Source organism: Schistocerca americana, chromosome 11, assembly GCF_021461395.2.
Source record: "Schistocerca americana isolate TAMUIC-IGC-003095 chromosome 11, iqSchAmer2.1, whole genome shotgun sequence".
Taxonomy (NCBI): domain Eukaryota; kingdom Metazoa; phylum Arthropoda; class Insecta; order Orthoptera; family Acrididae; genus Schistocerca; species Schistocerca americana.
The window spans coordinates 197,057,279-197,074,856 of NC_060129.1; the positions used below are offsets into that span (position 1 = coordinate 197,057,279).

A 17,578-nucleotide genomic window follows, 5' to 3' on the forward strand; every position below is an offset into this window, starting at 1 on the left:
GCAAAACATTTTTTGATGTTTGTAATATCACGAGCCAACAAAATGTGCTTCTGTTAAAACATTAGGAAGAGTTTCCGAAAGTCTCCGTTGTATTTTTTTTTACCTGCAGTGACGGCCGGTGCATTGGAATTTGTCTGCAGAGAGATACTCGCCGCAGCCCAATGCTGACGCTCCTGTTTTTTGTTTTTCCTTTTAGGTGAGGCCACTGCTGTCTGTTCTGGCGATTCGATGACCTGTAACGAATGTCATTAGAACACCACCTTCGACAAAAAGGAAAAGGTGCAATTAGCTATTCGCATGCACTATATCTTAATACTACAGAGGGGATGACGACTGTTTGTTGCAGGAATTTAATTTAGATAATTTCACTTCTCTCTGCCAAAGGCTTCTATGTAGACAATAAAAAGCCTTATTTCATTACACTCATCTTTCTATGGGATGCCAAATGCCTGTACAATTCTCTCTCTCTCTCTCTCTCTCTCTCTCTCTGAACAGAAGTGACTCCCTGCATACTGGAGGGACTGAGCAGGGCAAGGAGGGGAGGAGGTACTCATACACTCCTGGAAATGGAAAAAAGAACACATTGACACCAGTGTGTCAGACCCACCATACTTGCTCCGGACACTGCGAGAGGGCTGTACAAGCAATGATCACACGCACGGCACAGCGGACACACCAGGAACCGCAGTGTTGGCCGTCGAATGGCGCTAGCTGCGCAGCATTTGTGCACCGCCGCCATCAGTGTCAGCCAGTTTGCCGTGGCATACGGAGCTCCATCGCAGTCTTTAACACTGGTAGCATGCCGCGACAGCGTGGACGTGAACCGTATGTGCAGTTGACGGACTTTGAGCGAGGGCGTATAGTGGGCATGCGGGAGGCCGGGTGGACGTACCGCCGAATTGCTCAACACGCGGGGCGTGAGGTCTCCACAGTACATCGATGTTGTCGCCAGTGGTCGGCGGAAGGTGCACGTGCCCGTCGACCTGGGACCGGACCGCAGCGACGCACGGATGCACGCCAAGACCGTAGGATCCTACGCAGTGTCGTAGGGGATCGCACCGCCACTTCCCAGCAAATTAGGGACACTGTTGCTCCTGGGGTATCGGCGAGGACCATTCGCAACCGTCTCCATGAAGCTGGGCTACGGTCCCGCACACCGTTAGGCCGTCTTCCGCTCACGCCCCAACATCGTGCAGCCCGCCTCCAGTGGTGTCGCGACAGGCGTGAATGGAGGGACGAATGGAGACGTGTCGTCTTCAGCGATGAGAGTCGCTTCTGCCTTGGTGCCAATGATGGTCGTATGCGTGTTTGGCGCCGTGCAGGTGAGCGCCACAATCAGGACTGCATACGACCGAGGCACACAGGGCCAACACCCGGCATCATGGTGTGGGGAGCGATCTCCTACACTGGCCGTACACCACTGGTGATCGTCGAGGGGACACTGAATAGTGCACGGTACATCCAAACCGTCATCGAACCCATCGTTCTACCATTCCTAGACTGGCAAGGGAACTTGCTGTTCCAACAGGACAATGCACGTCCGCATGTATCCCGTGCCACCCAACGTGCTCTAGAAGGTGTAAGTCAACTACCCTGGCCAGCAAGATCTCCGGATCTGTCCCCCATTGAGCATGTTTGGGACTGGATGAAGCGTCGTCTCACGCGGTCTGCACGTCCAACACGAACGCTGGTCCAACTGAGGTGCCAGGTGGAAATGGCATGGCAAGCCGTTCCACAGGACTACATCCAGCATCTCTACGATCGTCTCCATGGGAGAATAGCAGCCTGCATTGCTGCGAAAGGTGGATATACACTGTACTAGTGCCGACATTGTGCATGCTCTGTTGCCTGTGTCTATGTGCCTGTGGTTCTGTCAGTGTGATCATGTGATGTATCTGACCCCAGGAATGTGTCAATAAAGTTTCCCCTTCCTGGGACAATGAATTCACGGTGTTCTTATTTCAATTTCCAGGAGTGTAGTTTGTTAATGACTACAGAAAGCATGTTCAAACGATCGAATGCACTAGTTTTGCAGATATGAAGAGGTTTGCACAAGACACAAACATCAAGCCAGCCATCTGACTAGAAGACTCCTCCATTTGATCATAAGACTGATGACGATGCTACCCTTTTTCTCTATATATACCATCTGATCAAAAATATCCGGATGTCCCTACGTAATGTGGAACTGACCACTAAATGTCACGAGAGCCACACCCACCAGTATAAAAGGAGACAAGGAGTACCAGGTTGTCAGTAGAGAAGCAGCGACAGCAGAACGGGAGGTCAGTGACTTCCAATAAATAAATGTAAATGTCGTGTGACTAGGGCCTCCCGTCGGGTAGACCGTCTGCCGGGTGCAAGTCTTTCGATTTGATACCACTTCGGCAACTTGCGCTTCGATGGGGACGAAATGATGATTATTAGGACCACAAATCACCCAGTCCCCGAGCGAATAAAACCTCCGACCCAGCTGGGAATCGAACCTGGGCCCTTAGGATCGACATACTGTCGCACTGACCACTCAGTTACCGGGGGCGGACTGCAACTTCCAATGTCGAGCACGCGCTGCACATCGTCCGAGTAAAAAACCCACTGGGGACAGGGGACATTTCAACGCTTCTACAGCTGTCCGAGTCTACCGTTCCTGAAGCAAAGTGGGAAAGCGAGGGGATAGATGCGGCTAAACTGAGACCGGGTACACATCACGAACTGATAGACAGGGACTGACAACCACGTAGGGTGACTGTTAAAAATTACACGAATCATCTGAAGGAATCACTCGGGAGTTCCAAAGTGTTAACGGCAGTCCAGCTAGCACACTGACTGTGCCTAGGGAGTAAAAACAAAAAGAATGCGGTATGACAGTCGAACAGCTCCTCGTAAGCCACACATTTCTGTAGTCTCTGTAGTCGGCGGCGAGTGGCACTCGAGGTTACATTCAGGTCGACACCGCCAGACGTTGGACGACTGGAAATGAGCGATTCAGAGTGGAGAATCGTGCTACTCCCTGTGGCAATCTGATAAAAGGGTTAAGGTTTGGCAAATACCTAGAGAACACTACCTGGCATCGTTTGTAGTGCCAACAGTGAAATAAGGAGGAGGCGGTGTTAAGGTACAGGGGTGTTTTTCGTGGTTAGGCTGCAGTCACCTTACCGCACTTAAGAAAACACTAAATGCGTAAGGATACGCACACATCTTACAGGATCATATACTGCGTATAGTGGACGAACAGTTCAGAGACAATGACTGTCAGTATCGGCACGACAGTGCACCCTGTCGTACAGGGACATCTCTGAAGTGATCATTTCTCAGCGGTAATGTTCCCAAAACAGGCCGGCCTTCCCAGTCTCTACCCAAACGCAGGAGGTCACCTTCAGGACGAGTCGGAACGTCAACTATCGTTCCGGACCCCTCCTAATTCTCCGTTTTCGGCTCACGGGGAAGAGATGCTACTGCTCCTCCCCAGACGTCTCGCCAAAAGTGTCGTCAGTAGAGTGCGAGCTACCATTACTGCAGAGACGGACACACTAATAGGTGTCTGGTAGAGGTAAGAAATGGAGCAAGTTTGAGTCTAATGTCATGAAGGGTGGATAACGTACTTTACAGATTGAGGTGTCACCATTAAGTCAGTGCTGTAGCACCCTCCTTCCTACGTGCAGTAGCCCTACAGAAGTGTGCACGAGTGTACGGTCAGTTGCGATCGGTACAAAAGTCGAGTGCACAATCTCGGCACCGTAAAGTGGTACTCGAGGCAAAAGGACCTGCTGTTGGGATCTACACCTGCGTCTATATTCTGCAAACCACTGCAAGGTGCACGACAGAGGGTACCACTGTGCCAATTATTAGGGTTTCTTCCTGTTCCATTCAAGAACCGAGAGTGGGGTGAACAATTGTTCGAATTCCTCTGCGCGTGCAGAAATTATTCTAATATCGTCCTCACAATCTCTACGTGAGCGATACGTAAGGGGTTTTAGTATATTTGTAGAGCCGTTACTTAAAGCCAGTTCTCGAAACTTTGTTAATAGACTTTCTTGCAGTAGTTTACGTCTACCTCAGAAGGTCTTCCAGTTCAGTTCCTGCACTCTCCCACACATTAAACAAACCTGTGACTATTTGTGCTGCCCTTCTCTGTACACGTTCAATATAGTGTCTTCGTCGCCACTGTAGAGTCTCGTATCGTAGGAAACGCAGGAGAGGATGTTTCGGGTGTACGGTATCCTCTCCCTATAACACAAATGCACACGTGTATTTACACGGTTCTTTATTTACTCGAACAGACAGCTGCAACTAAACTTCAACAGATTCCACATGTTGTGCCCTCCTCAGGGGACACCGTCTTAACGTAGCACCGTACGTGTGGGCGAGGAGGTTTGAGTGCTCTGGTTTCGGGGGGCTATGCCGGCGGTAGCTTAGCTGCCAGAAGGGGAGGAGTCAGACAGTGTGTCCCACAACGGCCTATCGCTCCTCCTTTCCCATCCCAAACCTGTCCTCACCATGTCCTTTTCCCGTCATATGTACAAGACCTCAACTGCAGTGACAGTGGAGAAAGAGTCTTTCGGAACGGTGAAGCTGGCAGAAGAGGCACCTTTTCTCCTTTGGTACAAAAAGAGTACAAGTAGCGACTGTACCCCAGAGGGGCAGCTACAGATTGCGTCTGACTCCTAGAGAGTGGCTGAGTTTTAGGCTGGGCAACCCACTGCCTATGTGGAAAGAAACGGGGAAACTACCACATTACATTCCCAAGCAGTACATGGTATGTCTTTCCATGTGAAAGATTCCGGAGTTAGAACTTCCCCTCATTCGGATCTCCGGGAGGGGAACACATTGAGAGTAGACGACTTTGAGAGGAAGAAAGGGACAGTGAAGGAAGGAAAGATAAGGATTGTAACATGGAATGTGAGGACACTACTGCAAGCAGGAAAGCCAGAGAATGCAAAACAGGAGATGAGAAGGAACAGATTAGATGCCCTTGGTTTGTGTGAAATGAGATGGGGAGAGAATGGGAAGATAGAAAGTGAAGATTATAAGCTCTTTTACTCGGGTGAAATCAAGAGTGGTGAAAACAGAGTAGGAATACTTATAGGAAATAAAATTGAAAAATAAGGTAATCAATGCACAATATATTGATGGAAGACTGATGATGATACGACTGAAGAGTAGTTCAAAAGATTTGGTTCTAATACAGGTATATATGCCAACCAGCCAGCATAGAGTTGGGAAAGTGGAAGAATATTATGAGAAAATACAAGAACTCATCGAGAAAGAAAATAGAAATGCCTGCATTATCATGATGGGCGACTGGAAGGCAGTGGTGGGTGAAGGAAGAGATGAAGATACAGTAGGAAAATTTGGATTAGGAATAAGAAATGAGAGAGGTGACTGACTAATTAGTTTCTGTAAAGAAAATTCATTAGCAATGGGTAACGCATTATTTGAACACCACAAAGGGAGACGTTACACATGGATATCAAATTTGAACAGGGAAAGATATCAGTTGGACTACATCCCAATACAAAAAAGGTTTAGGATCTGTTTGAAGAATGCCAAAGGTTATCCAGGAGCGGATATTAATTCAGACCACAACCTAGGAATGGGGAAAAATGTAGAAACTGAAGCAGCCAAAAAGAGGTACAGGAAACTGAATAATGACTTAAGAAGAGAAGCTGAAGAAGCAAGGGAAAATGGATGAAACAGAAATGCGACGAAATAGAGAAAATGGAGAAAGAGGGAAAGTATGAAATGATGTATAGAGTGGCTAGTGAGATTGTTGAACGTAAAAGAAAGAGGAATAACATGGAAATAGAAAGAGTGGATGGTACTCTAGCAGAAGAACCACAGGAGGTTTTGAACAGATGGCAAGAATATATGGAATGTCTGTATAAGGGGGGTGAAATATAAAGTGAAATTAAGGTTGAAGATGAGCAACATGTCCCGGAAGATGGAAAGGGATTCACCATCTTGGAAGCAGAAGTAGAAAAGGTGCTGAAGGAGATGGAGAATAGCAAGGCGTGTGGAATTGATGATTTGCCAGCAGAACTGTTGAAGAGTCTGGGAAACAAACCAAGAAAAGAAATAGTCTACCTCTGTAATGAGATATATGACAAAGGAGAATGGCCTGAGGAATTCCTTGCAACAGTTATGATACCAATAGAGAAAAAGAGAAACACTAAAAAATGTGAAGAGTATAGGACCAATAGTCTAATGTCTCATGCAGCTTAAGTGTTGCTGAGAGTGTTGAATAGAAGGCTATATGACAAGCTGGACAGAGAGATTGCAGAGAAGCAGTTCCAATTTAGAAGAGGAAATAAACAAGAGATGCTAATGGCCTGTTAAGATCTATAGGGGAAAGACATGTGGAAAAAGGTAGAGAAATCTTTGCTGTTTTTATAGATTTAGAAAAGGCTTTTGACAAGCTGATGGATATTTTGAAGAGGAAAATAGTAGATTGGAAAGAGAGATGATTGATACAGAATCTATATATACATCAGAAAGTAACGATAAGGAATGCAAATGAAATGTCAGAAGGAAGCAGCATTGGACGAGGTGTTAGACAAGGTTGTTGCCTTTCCCCACTGTCGTTTACTGGAAGAGATTATTGCAAAAGGCTTAGATGGGAAAAGAGGAATATGTACTGGTGGAAAGAGAATAGAACGTGTAAGATTTGCCGATGACACGGTGTCGGTGGCAGAAAGTGAGTGGACAGTAAATAACGTGCTGAAAGATCTGAATGAAGCTTGTGTGGAATACAGGATGCAAATAAACACAGTAAAAACAAAGAGTACGGTTATCAGTGCAAGACGCAGACTATCCAATATTAAAATAGGACAGTCTACCATTAGCCAAGTAAGTGCATTTAAATAACTTGGAAGCACAACAACTGCAGACCTAAGATGTCACTGGAAGGTGAAAATTCCAACTGCCATTACGAAGGAGGCATTTGACAGAAAGAGGAGACTCTTATGTGGCAAATCAGATGAAGGCCTAAGGAAAAGGATTGGCAAATGTTTTCTCTGGAGTGTGGCACTATACGGGGCAGAAACAAGGATGCTGAGATGAGGATGAAAAAAGGTTAGAAGCAGTTGAGATGTGAATGTGGAGGAGAATGGAGAGAATAAGCTGGATGGAAAGAGTGAGTAGTGAAAGAGTATTGGCAAGGGTTGGTGAGAGAAGATGTCTACTGAAGGTTGTAAGAGAAAGGAAAAAGAACTGGTTGGGACATTCATTGAGAAGGGAGTGCTTGCAGGAGACCTAAGGGAAGAAGGAGATACAAGACAATAGACGACATAAAGGGAAGAGGAAATTATGCAGACTTGAAGAGAATGGCAGAAGACCGGACAGCCTGGAGAGGTGAAAACCTGCCTTTAGGCAGAACACTGATGATGATGATGATGACATGTTGTGGTATGAGCTCCTCATTAATAGGCTACATTAGCCTCTCTGCTGGTGAAGTACAAGTCCCACTATAAACACTACTCTGGTCACTATGTACTGTCGTAGCCCGAACCCACTCTGCGAGCGAGACCGAGCGACTGAGCTAGTGACCGAAGACCTCTGGACAGCGGCAGCGATCTAAATACTAGCCACCGAGAGGGCGCTGGCGGCGCGTCGCTTGTCGGTGCATCTTTGGTCTCTCCCCTGGCAGGCGCGCTCGATCCGTCGCCTGTCGATCTTTGCAATACATCTCTGCCGACGGGTGTGCTGCCGACAGCTTACACCGGCAGATTCGATATCTCCAGTTATATGGTACGGGTCCCACACACTTCGGCAATATTCTAGAACCAGTCACACGATTAAATTGTAAGCAATCTCTTTTGTAGACTGATTGCACTTCCCCAGTATTCTACCAATAAACCAAAGTCTACCACTTGCTTTACCTACTAATGAACCTATATGTGCACTCCATTTCATATCCCTACAAAGTGTTACACGCAGGTATTTGTACGAGTTGGCCAATTCCAACAGTGACTCGCTGATATTATAGTCATACGATATAACTTTTTGTCATTTTGTGAAATGCACAATTTTACATTTCTGAATGTTTAGAGCAAGTTGCCAATATCTGCACAAATGTTGAAATCTTATCAAGATATGACTGAATATTTATGCAGCTTCTCTCAGATAGTACTACATTATAGATTACTGCATCATCTGCTAAAAGCCTGATTTTACTATTAATATTGTCTGTAAGATCTTTAATATAAAACATGAACAGTAAGGGTCCCAACACCCTTCCCTGGGGCACATCTGAAGTTACTTCTACACATGATGACGACTCTCCATTTGAGATAACGTGCTGTGTCTTCCCTGCCAAAAAGTTCTCAATACAGTCACAAATTCCACTTTCTGTATGATCATACTTTTGACAATAAGGATAACTGCAGTAAAGAGTCAAATGCTTTTCGAAATCAGATAGTTTTTAACAAAGTTGTGTTTTGTGAGACTGTTGAGGATGTAAGATGAAAAGTAAGTGATACAATGTATAGAATTTCAAATTGTTCCATCAGAGGCAGAGTTGTCTCTGGAGTAAGTTCCACAATACAGTCCACGCTTCAGACGAAATACGTACAAATTTTGTCCGAGGCAAACGAAGTGGTCGTATTCGTGTTTGTTGCACCTCACCACGAGAAAACGTACGTGCTCTGTCAAACGAAAACTGGGCACAGTACAACGTCACTGCTGCGTCCCTACGCTATTTGTGTATTCTTTTGGCCGTGGCAATTTGCGCGTACCGACTAACTGCGACTGCACTTCACGGAATGAAAAAAATGTGGTATCCAGTAACTACAATATCAGTGAGTCACAGTTGGAATTGACCAATTCATAAAAATATCTGGGTGTAAGACTTCGTAAGGATATGAAATGGAATGCTCACATAGGCTCAGTCATGGGTACAGCAGGTGACAGGCTTTGGTTTACTGGTAGAATACTGGAGAAGTGCAATTACTCTACAAACGAGATTTCTTACAAATCACTTATGCGACGCATTCGAGAATACAGCTGAAGTGTGTGGGACCCGCAACAAATAGAACTAATAGGGGATAGTGAACGTGTACAGAGAAGGGCGTAACACGTTTGATCTGTGGAAGAGTGTCACAGAGAAATTGAAGAAATTCAATTGGCAGACTACTGAAGACAAACCATCCTGAGAGTGGCTACCAACATAGTTTCAAGAACCGGCTTTAAATACACGACTCTAGGAATATACTACAACCTCCTACATACCGCTCAATAGGGAATGCGACAGCAAGATTAAACGATTACAGCGCATACGGTGGTATTTAAACGATCGTTCGTGTCGTCTCCACACGTGAATGTAATGGGAAAAAACAGTAATAACTGGTACTTCGTGGTGGTTTGCAGAGTGTAGATGTAGAAGTAGAGTTGCCTTAAGACAAATATACAGTTTTAGCTGTAATATTTGCTTAGTGTACTACATTTTCAAGATACATTATACCTTTTAACGAGCAGATTATGAGAACATTTTAAATTTCTACATTCAGCCAATAATTACACAAAGTACTGAAAATGAAATTTATGTTGCCCTCGGAAGCCAATAGATAGGCAACCTACAAATCGGACTGGGTAATGTGTTCCATATTCTGGCACAGTCGTTTGGTAGTACACGTAGTGAAATAGCACTGATGCCGAGTCGCAGATAGGCAGAACAAAAAGACTCTCACAATTAAAGCTTTCGGCCATTAAGGCCTCCGTCCCATTAACGACACGATACGGAGGGCCTCTTTCAGAGTGCTGCCGAGATCGGGAAGCACGGACTGCTGACGAATGCCACCGCACCGCGTTCGGCGACGAACGACGGTTCTGCACTATCCCAGGTGACTACCGTCAGCAAGTATTGCGGTGACCTGGTGAGAAGTCCAACTCTTCCATTGTTTCAGAGAGAGCCAGTGGAGTTACACCCAGATTCGAGGCACAGGGAACCGTCAAGTGCGACTGACAAGAGCCCGACGGCCCGACAGTACGCGACACGCCTGCCGCATTCTCATTTCTTACCTCTCATCTGACAGGATCACAGTGCCCATTTTAGACAGGACTGTGCTCATCCACGTACATCTCTACGAACTGCGCGTGTGATGTCGAGGCACTCCCCATGACCAGTAAGATCACCAGGTCTCTCCTCTACGGAACCTGTGGGACCAGAACTCCGTCCCAGTGCCAGTATCCACAATACGACAGCTTTATGGCGCACTTCTCAACTGAATCTGTACACACATCCAGGTCAGACTGTGTGCAACATCATGAGAGAGAGAGAGAGAGAGAGAGAGAGAGAGAGAGAGAGATGAGAGAGAGTTCTCTCAAATAAACAATGGATAATAGCAGTGAGAAATGTCATTCAGCTTAAAATACAATCATCAAAGAGGGTACAGTACCGATGCAGAACATACACAACATTGTTTGTTTCATTTATAATCATCCCCTGCAAACTGCAACATGTATTTTTCTTTTTAATAGCTATGAAATACCATAACGTAACTACAGGGTCCCAATTTTTTAAAAAAGCATTAGTACCATTATGTCTAAGATAAAGTTGCAGGAAATGACAGTTCAGGCTAACATTCATTCCTTCTGACAATGTGAGCACTGAAAATTGGTTTCAATATCTGGAGCAATTGGGAAAAAATCTGAGGTTGATATCTTGCGTATCTGTACCGATATTCAGTCAAAACTTTTCCTTTCACTGTCTAAATCAATACCTGTATTAGGTAAAGAAAAATTTAATAAGCAGCTACTAAAGTCAATATGTCCAAATTCAGCACTTAAGGGAAAAAAAGAGGGGTGGGGGTCGAGGTTAACAGGTACAAACAATTTACAAAATTCATTTAGGTTGTATGAACAGTATACACACGTCAGGTGAGAGCAATGCCACCTCAATAACAACGAAATCATCTCTTTTTCACTAGATTACTGCTCTGACCTGACATTTCTACATTACTAGTACAACCCAATAATTATGTGGCTTGTTTTGTACACATAAACCTTAGTCCCACTATCATTTTCTCGCAGTATAACAAAAACTGCTCTTTTTATCTAATATTTAGTTGGACTCAGAATTGAACTATACCGCTCAAAAACCACTGATCAAAATAAACATCATTAGTAGTTACATTACGAAATTTCCTCCCTTCCACCCACACAAAATAAGGACAGCAGCCCCTGGCCCAGCACATTCCTTCGCGATGTGGAAAAATCAGTAAGCTCATACGTGCGATTACGTCGATAATACGAAGAGTAACTGATACTTACGGGATCGAGATTGCTGTTGTCCCTGTCGGCATCCTTAAAACAGTCAGAACTGACGTTTCCATCTGGTGGTGGTTCTTCATCTGCTGCCTTTTCCACTGAGCCGTCTGCAGCCTCCACCTCTTCACGTTCAGTCCGACCCAGAGCTGCCTCCGTCACATCTGCCAAACTTCTCCACCTGTCCCCCTCCGAAGCTACTACACTCGTTGCAGATGAAACTGACTGTGTTACCACACTGTCACTGACACTATCCCGCTTTGAACTACCGGGCAAATCATCTTCGCGTTTTACCACTCCGTCAGAGTCATCGACACTGCCCACCTTTGGTCTCCCGGACAAATCCTCTTCGCCGATTTCTGCTCGTGTTATCGCTCCATTGAAGTCACTGACACCGTCCGACTTTGACGTATTGGTCAAATCCTGTTCACTACTCTCTTCTACCGTTTCACTTTCTTCTGTCGAGCCTGGCACCTTGGTGCCACTGTCCTTATCTTCGGAGGATGACAGTGACTCGTCAGAGGGCACTCCCTGTGAAACGTCTACCGTCACGTCGGTGGCAACGGACCTAACTGTGTCACCCGACGTTTTACTGGTAATTGCACTGGAAGAAATTGTCAAGCAAATTCTACCTCCGGCTTCCACTCTGTAAGCTACACTCAGTGCCTTCTCCGCATCCTCCGATGTCACACTGCACGGCCGGTAATCTGATTTTCCTTCATTTTCTTGTAAATTACACACTTCAGGAGACACTACGCGTTCACCGGTGAGAAGTCGGGCGAGAGGCATCTCGTCGGCATCCTCCGAAACTCTGCTATCCGGACGCTCGGCGCTAACCTCGTAGGTTTCCGGGGCCTCGTCGTTTACTTCCTTCACGTGCGTACTCTCAACCTGTTCCCCTTCTGTCGTTACACTCGTAGAATTCACCTCCGATACATCGACACTTTCTGGCACAAAAATATTGGCATCTTCTCCGTCTAGACCACTGTCACCAGAACTGCTAACCTTTCCGTCTTCAGTATTTTTTACTTCTGCCATACCTTCACAGTCTTTCGCAATGTCGGCAACTGCGGTGCAAATCCCGACACCGGAGTCTCCGACAGCGATTCGGACTTCCTCCGCCGAATTGCTTACGTCGTTTACTCTGCCAGTACGGCCGCTCTCGACCTGTAGGGGCCCTCCTACATCAGAACACGAGACGGGTGCCAGAGTCACCCGGCACGGGCTCGTGCAGTGCCGTTGGATGTGTTTCCAGAAAGAGGAATTAGAGGTGAAGTCGCGACCGCACTGCCGGCAGACCTTCCGCCGATCGTCGCAGAGGTTCCTCCCGTCAGCCTCAGACCGAGTCGTACCCCGGCCGGTGCCGGTTCGTGCAGTTTTCCCGCCGCCCGAACTCCCGTGCACGTTCTCACTATCGTCAACTGTCGCAGACGGTCGAACCTCTGCACCCATCATTGCAACCTTCATGGCGGCCAAGATGAGGCCCTTCTCGGAGTGCACCTCGTCTGCAGAAACAGGGCTCCCATTGGGGATCACTGTGGTTACAGTGCTCACCTCCAACTTCCCGTGCTCTTTCACGCCACTCTCACTATCGGAGACACTGACTTCTGACGACCGTGCCCGAGGTTCGAGAAGTTCCTCATTTTCAGTATCGGCACACATTGCCGCATCGGCCACTGTGGCACCACACTCTGGTACGGGCACCTCTGCAGAAGTAGATCTCCTGGACTTTCTAGCACCGGATGCATTTCTCCTCTTTTTAGAAGTACTCGGCATCGATTTTGCAGAAATATTTATAGCTTCTCCTGTCACATCTGTGTTTTCCTTTCCACTGTCCGCAAGAGATGGCATCGAGTCAGATGTTGCAGACATCTTAACGGAGGCAGATTTGTGCCCAGAATTTTCTGGCAGTGTCCCCACATCTTCCTTAACAGAGTCAATTCCATTCGGTGTCCTTTCATTTGTGGAATGTTCTGTCGTATCTTCCTTCTCGGAATGTATTACCTCACTGTCGATAGCATCCGCCACTAATTTTGATGTCGGGACAGGCTTTGTAACGGAAGAGTTCCTTTTCCGTTTAGAAGTTTTTGGCTTACTCGGGACTATTTTCTCACTGAAATCAACAGCTGGACTTCCTGGGAAAATCTGTGCATTTTGTTCTAGTAAATCACTGACAACAGGTGCACCAGTGTCAGATCTCTCAGTCAAATTTTCAGTGGAAGAGGTTTTCTTCTGTTTGGAAGTCTTCAAGGTATCTGGCAAGCTTTTAGCTATCGCACCGACTGAACCGTCTACCACTTTCACCGTATCGTCTGTCGGTGCGGTTTGTGATTCCGAGGCTTTTGAGGCAGAGGCAGCTCTCCTGCGTTTCAATTTTGACTTGCTCGGGGACTTACCACTACCGTCAGCAATCAAATCCGTCACGTCTGCCACTGTGACAACTCGCTCCACACTGACAGAGGTGGATGTGCGAGGTTCCAGTTTCTCAACAACAGCAGTAGCAGATGCACTCCGTTTCTGTTTTGTTTTGGTCTTGTTCTGCTGCTTCTTTCTGTTGTTCTCCGAGATTTCTTTATGGCCAGTTTCAGTTACGTTACACTCTACGACACCACCTGTAGCAGATAATGGTGTATCAATTTCTGCAGTGAGATCTGTAAGAGATGAAGTCCTCTTCCGTTGCACAATTTTCACCTCGGCTGTCAGAGCTTTCTGAACAGTGTCGCAAAATATCGAAGTAGATTTTTCGTCACCATCGATACTCTCTAGAGTGGTTTTTAGTGGATCCCGTTTTATGGGAGAATTTGTCACAGAGGTAGTCTTTTTTTGGTTCAGAGCTTTTGACTCTGTCGGGGAGGCTTTAACAATGGCATCGGTGATCACCTCATCTTTCTCTTTTCTTTCGCTGTCACCAGCTGCGCTATCCAGAGGGTACGGTAGCAAAACTGATTGACTGCCGAGCTCTGCAGTTGCAACAACCGGGCTATCCAGAAGACTCTTCTGTCGCCCTGCCTTCTTCTTCTTTGACAACTTCACACCCTTCAGTTTTGGAGTTGTCACACTACTTTCTGCAGTTACAGAAACTTCACCTAATGTCGTAGGCACACTACTATCGAGTAGCGTTTTTTGGTTTTTACTTTCCAAAACTTTCAAATCGGCATTACTGTCCATTTCAGGTAACAAAATACTTACTGAGTCAACAGATAGTCTCCAATCCGTACTGCCTTCTGGACTGTCACCTTTACTCAGACGTCCTATTTTCTGCCTCGTCCTGTCACTGATCTTCGATAACTTTTGTTCTGTCTCTCCTTTTCCTCCCAGATGATGTTCACGTTCACTTTCGGAAAGAACGATAGGCTCATATCTGGTGAGATCGTCAGGCACTACATCACCGTCCAATATTTCTGGCTCCCGTCTCTTCGTGGGAGTAAGGTCCACATCCGCTTCTCCAACTGTGTTACCTTTTGTTTCCACTTCTTTTGCAAATTTTGTCTTCGGAGTGCTCTTACGCTTTTTGGGAGGAGATTTTGCACCTGCCGGAGGTGCCGGCGCGTCTCCGCCAGAAGCTGCAGGTTCACTGCCCTCCTGACAGCCTACAGAGTCGCTATTTCCTGAAATTTCACTCACCCCGGGTCCTTCTGCTGATGGTGTTTTCACTTTGCTTTTTACTTTCTTCGCCCCACTCGCCTTTCCAGATGCTGGAGTGTCAGGAGTTTTGCGTGTCGGAGTACTGGACTGAACCGCTTCAGCTTTCTGATTTGCAGGTGATTCTTGCACATTCTTTTTAGAAACCTTTTTGATGCTCTTCGGTTTGAATCTAATAATAGGCATTGCACGAAGCCTGTGAGTGACAGTGAACATTCTCGTACCGTCTGGATTTCTTTCAGATCTCGTTCTACCGATAACCTCCCCTTCCTCAGAGTCGTCATCTTCGCTATCGGTGTCATCGTCGTCACTTTCACTACTATCATCATCGTCATCGTCGGCATCGGCGTCATCATCGTCATTCACAGTATCCTCGTCTACAGACAGCACAATATTTTCTGAAGGTAAGCTTTCTACCTCTGCTGGAATATCAACTTTAGCGTTCTCTATCTTCTCGAGTAACTGAGGTTTCTTGGATTTTGAGTTATTCTTCACACATTTGACAACAACAGCCACACGAGTTTCCGTATCCGATACACTTACATTTTCTTTTTTCGACACCAGTGACTTTGGTCGGGAGGACTCCTTCTTCCGACTGCTTCCGCCGTGTTTAGTCGCAGGAGCGATTACGCGTGAGCTCACTTCGACATCCGACACAGATTCTGCAAGAGATTTCACCACTTTAGTTTCCCCTAGAGGCTTCTTCGACTTCGAAACTTTCCTGTCGGGCGACTGCTTCTCGGCAGTAACGAGCCGAGTGAGATCTTCAACTGTCACATCGTCCACAGGTTCAGTTTTAATGCACTGCAAAGCCTCAAGTTCCACGCCTTGCCGAGTTTTAACGTTGCCGCTGTCACACTCTGACCCTTCTGGAGCTGAACTATTTCTGCTACTATTGCTGGTGGAGACAGTGGTTGAAGTTACTTTGCCTTTGGATGGAGTCCTACTCTTCTTCCTGTTTGGTGAAGATTCCACTTTGGGAACAGTCTTCACATCAGCTCCTCCTTCCTCAGTTGTGAGGGTCACATTGTCAGGTGCTCTGCCACTACTTCTGCTCCTGTTCCCCTTAGTGGATTTTACGTCTTCACTCTTCACGTCAGGTGCAACCACACTAATTGCAGGCAGGCCATCGTTCGATTCGCCATGGCCTTTCTTATTTGTGACGGTCACATTGTCAGATGCTCTGCCACTATTTCTGTTCCTGTTCCCCTTAGTTGGTTTTGCATCTTCACTCTTCACAACAGCAGGTGCAACCACACTACTTACAGGTGGCACATCATTCGATTCACCGTGTCCTTTCTTATTTGATTTCCCTTTCTGAACCTTTTGCTTCGATGCCTGCACGAGAGGCTCAGTATCTCTGTCAGAAGCTGCGTATTCAGTCTTTTTGTCAGTCTTATGGATTTCTGGATCTACAGTCTCTACAACACTTCCTCTGGTCATCGTCTCAGTACCCTTAGTTGCAGACACCATATTTCCAGCTTGCAGGATGTCGGTACTGTGAGAACCGCATTCGGGTACTCCAGTCTGCTGTTTTGCCCTGCTCCGCGTCTGGTGCAGCTTCGTTTCGTTCTCCTCCTCACTCTCCGACTCCGGAGCCGCTCTGCCTTTTGGAGGCACCACTTTTTTCACCTTCGCAGGGGAAGAAGGTGGCGTCCCAACAGAGTGTGCGGCAGCATCTCGTCGGCCCAAATCGAGCGAGAGACGTGACGCGCGGGATCTCAGCACCGGGACGTGTGGCAAGTCGGCGGTCGATTTCTGTGGGCGTGGGTCCGGCACCGGGGCCGACTTCGGTCGGTTCCCACGCCGAGGGCTCGGCGACTGTGCCCGCGGAACTTCCGAATCGGCGGGTGTGGACTTCGGCGCCGACATCTTGACGGGCGTCCTCAATTTTGGCAGTTGTACGGGACTCGCCGGCCTCGGCGTCTGCGCCCGGGTGGTGACGGGCTGGGCATTTGAAACGGGTGTTTTCGGCCTCGGAGTCTGTGGACGTGACGTGCCAGTTTGTGGTGTCACCAGTTCTGGGACGGCCGGAGGAGGGAGAGGTGGCGGTCCCGGGAAACTCCTGTTCCTGGTGGTCGGCCCCTGCTGGTTGGAGTCCAACAGCGGTAGCGGCACCTTCTCGGAGCTAGCTTTCTGCAGTGCCTGTCGTGTGTTCCTGCTGGGTGTCTCCGGACGCTCGGGAGGTGGCAGTGAGCTGGAAAGAAATACACTGTCTTCAGTAAATGCAGACTCGGCACTGTAAAGTAATTAATCATTAATAAACAACTCTCTGCTCCAGTCACAGAAGTGAGAGAGACTGTCCGCAGATTCACATTTCTGCAAGTCCTCGGATCATAAGGTCTTCGTTACAAATTAATAAGAGACACTGAACAAACTTTAACCGACGTAAGTTCCGAGGTTAACTTCTGGGAAGAATTTTCAGAATCCTTCACAATAAAAACTGGTCTTAGACTAGGCAATTGATTATCCTCCCTGCTTCTCAATGCAGCCCTCAATCACATCCTGAAGATTTAGAAAAAATAAAACCCACCCAAAAACAAAAGTGGAGCAGAACCCTAAATAAGAACAAACTTTCCTGGGGTTTGCTCTTTCAGCTCATGACATGGAAAGATTCATGGTCAGATCACCAGAGGGGAGGGGGGAGGGGATGAATATTTCATATAATTATTGCCCA

The 17,578-nt window shown here is 46.9% G+C and overlaps 1 protein-coding gene across 1 annotated transcript in view; it reads right to left on the reverse strand.

The window, feature by feature from the left end:
• The window catches only part of LOC124553547, a 328,767-nt gene that overhangs the window by 110,220 nt on the left and 200,969 nt on the right, over window positions 1-17,578 (reverse strand). Inside the window, exons 17-18 of the mRNA XM_047127394.1 lie at window positions 11,266-17,098; window positions 104-233 (exon numbers count right to left, since the gene is read on the reverse strand). Of these exons, the coding sequence (XP_046983350.1) occupies window positions 104-233; window positions 11,266-17,098 (5,963 nt within the window). The remainder of the gene's footprint in view (window positions 1-103; window positions 234-11,265; window positions 17,099-17,578) is intronic.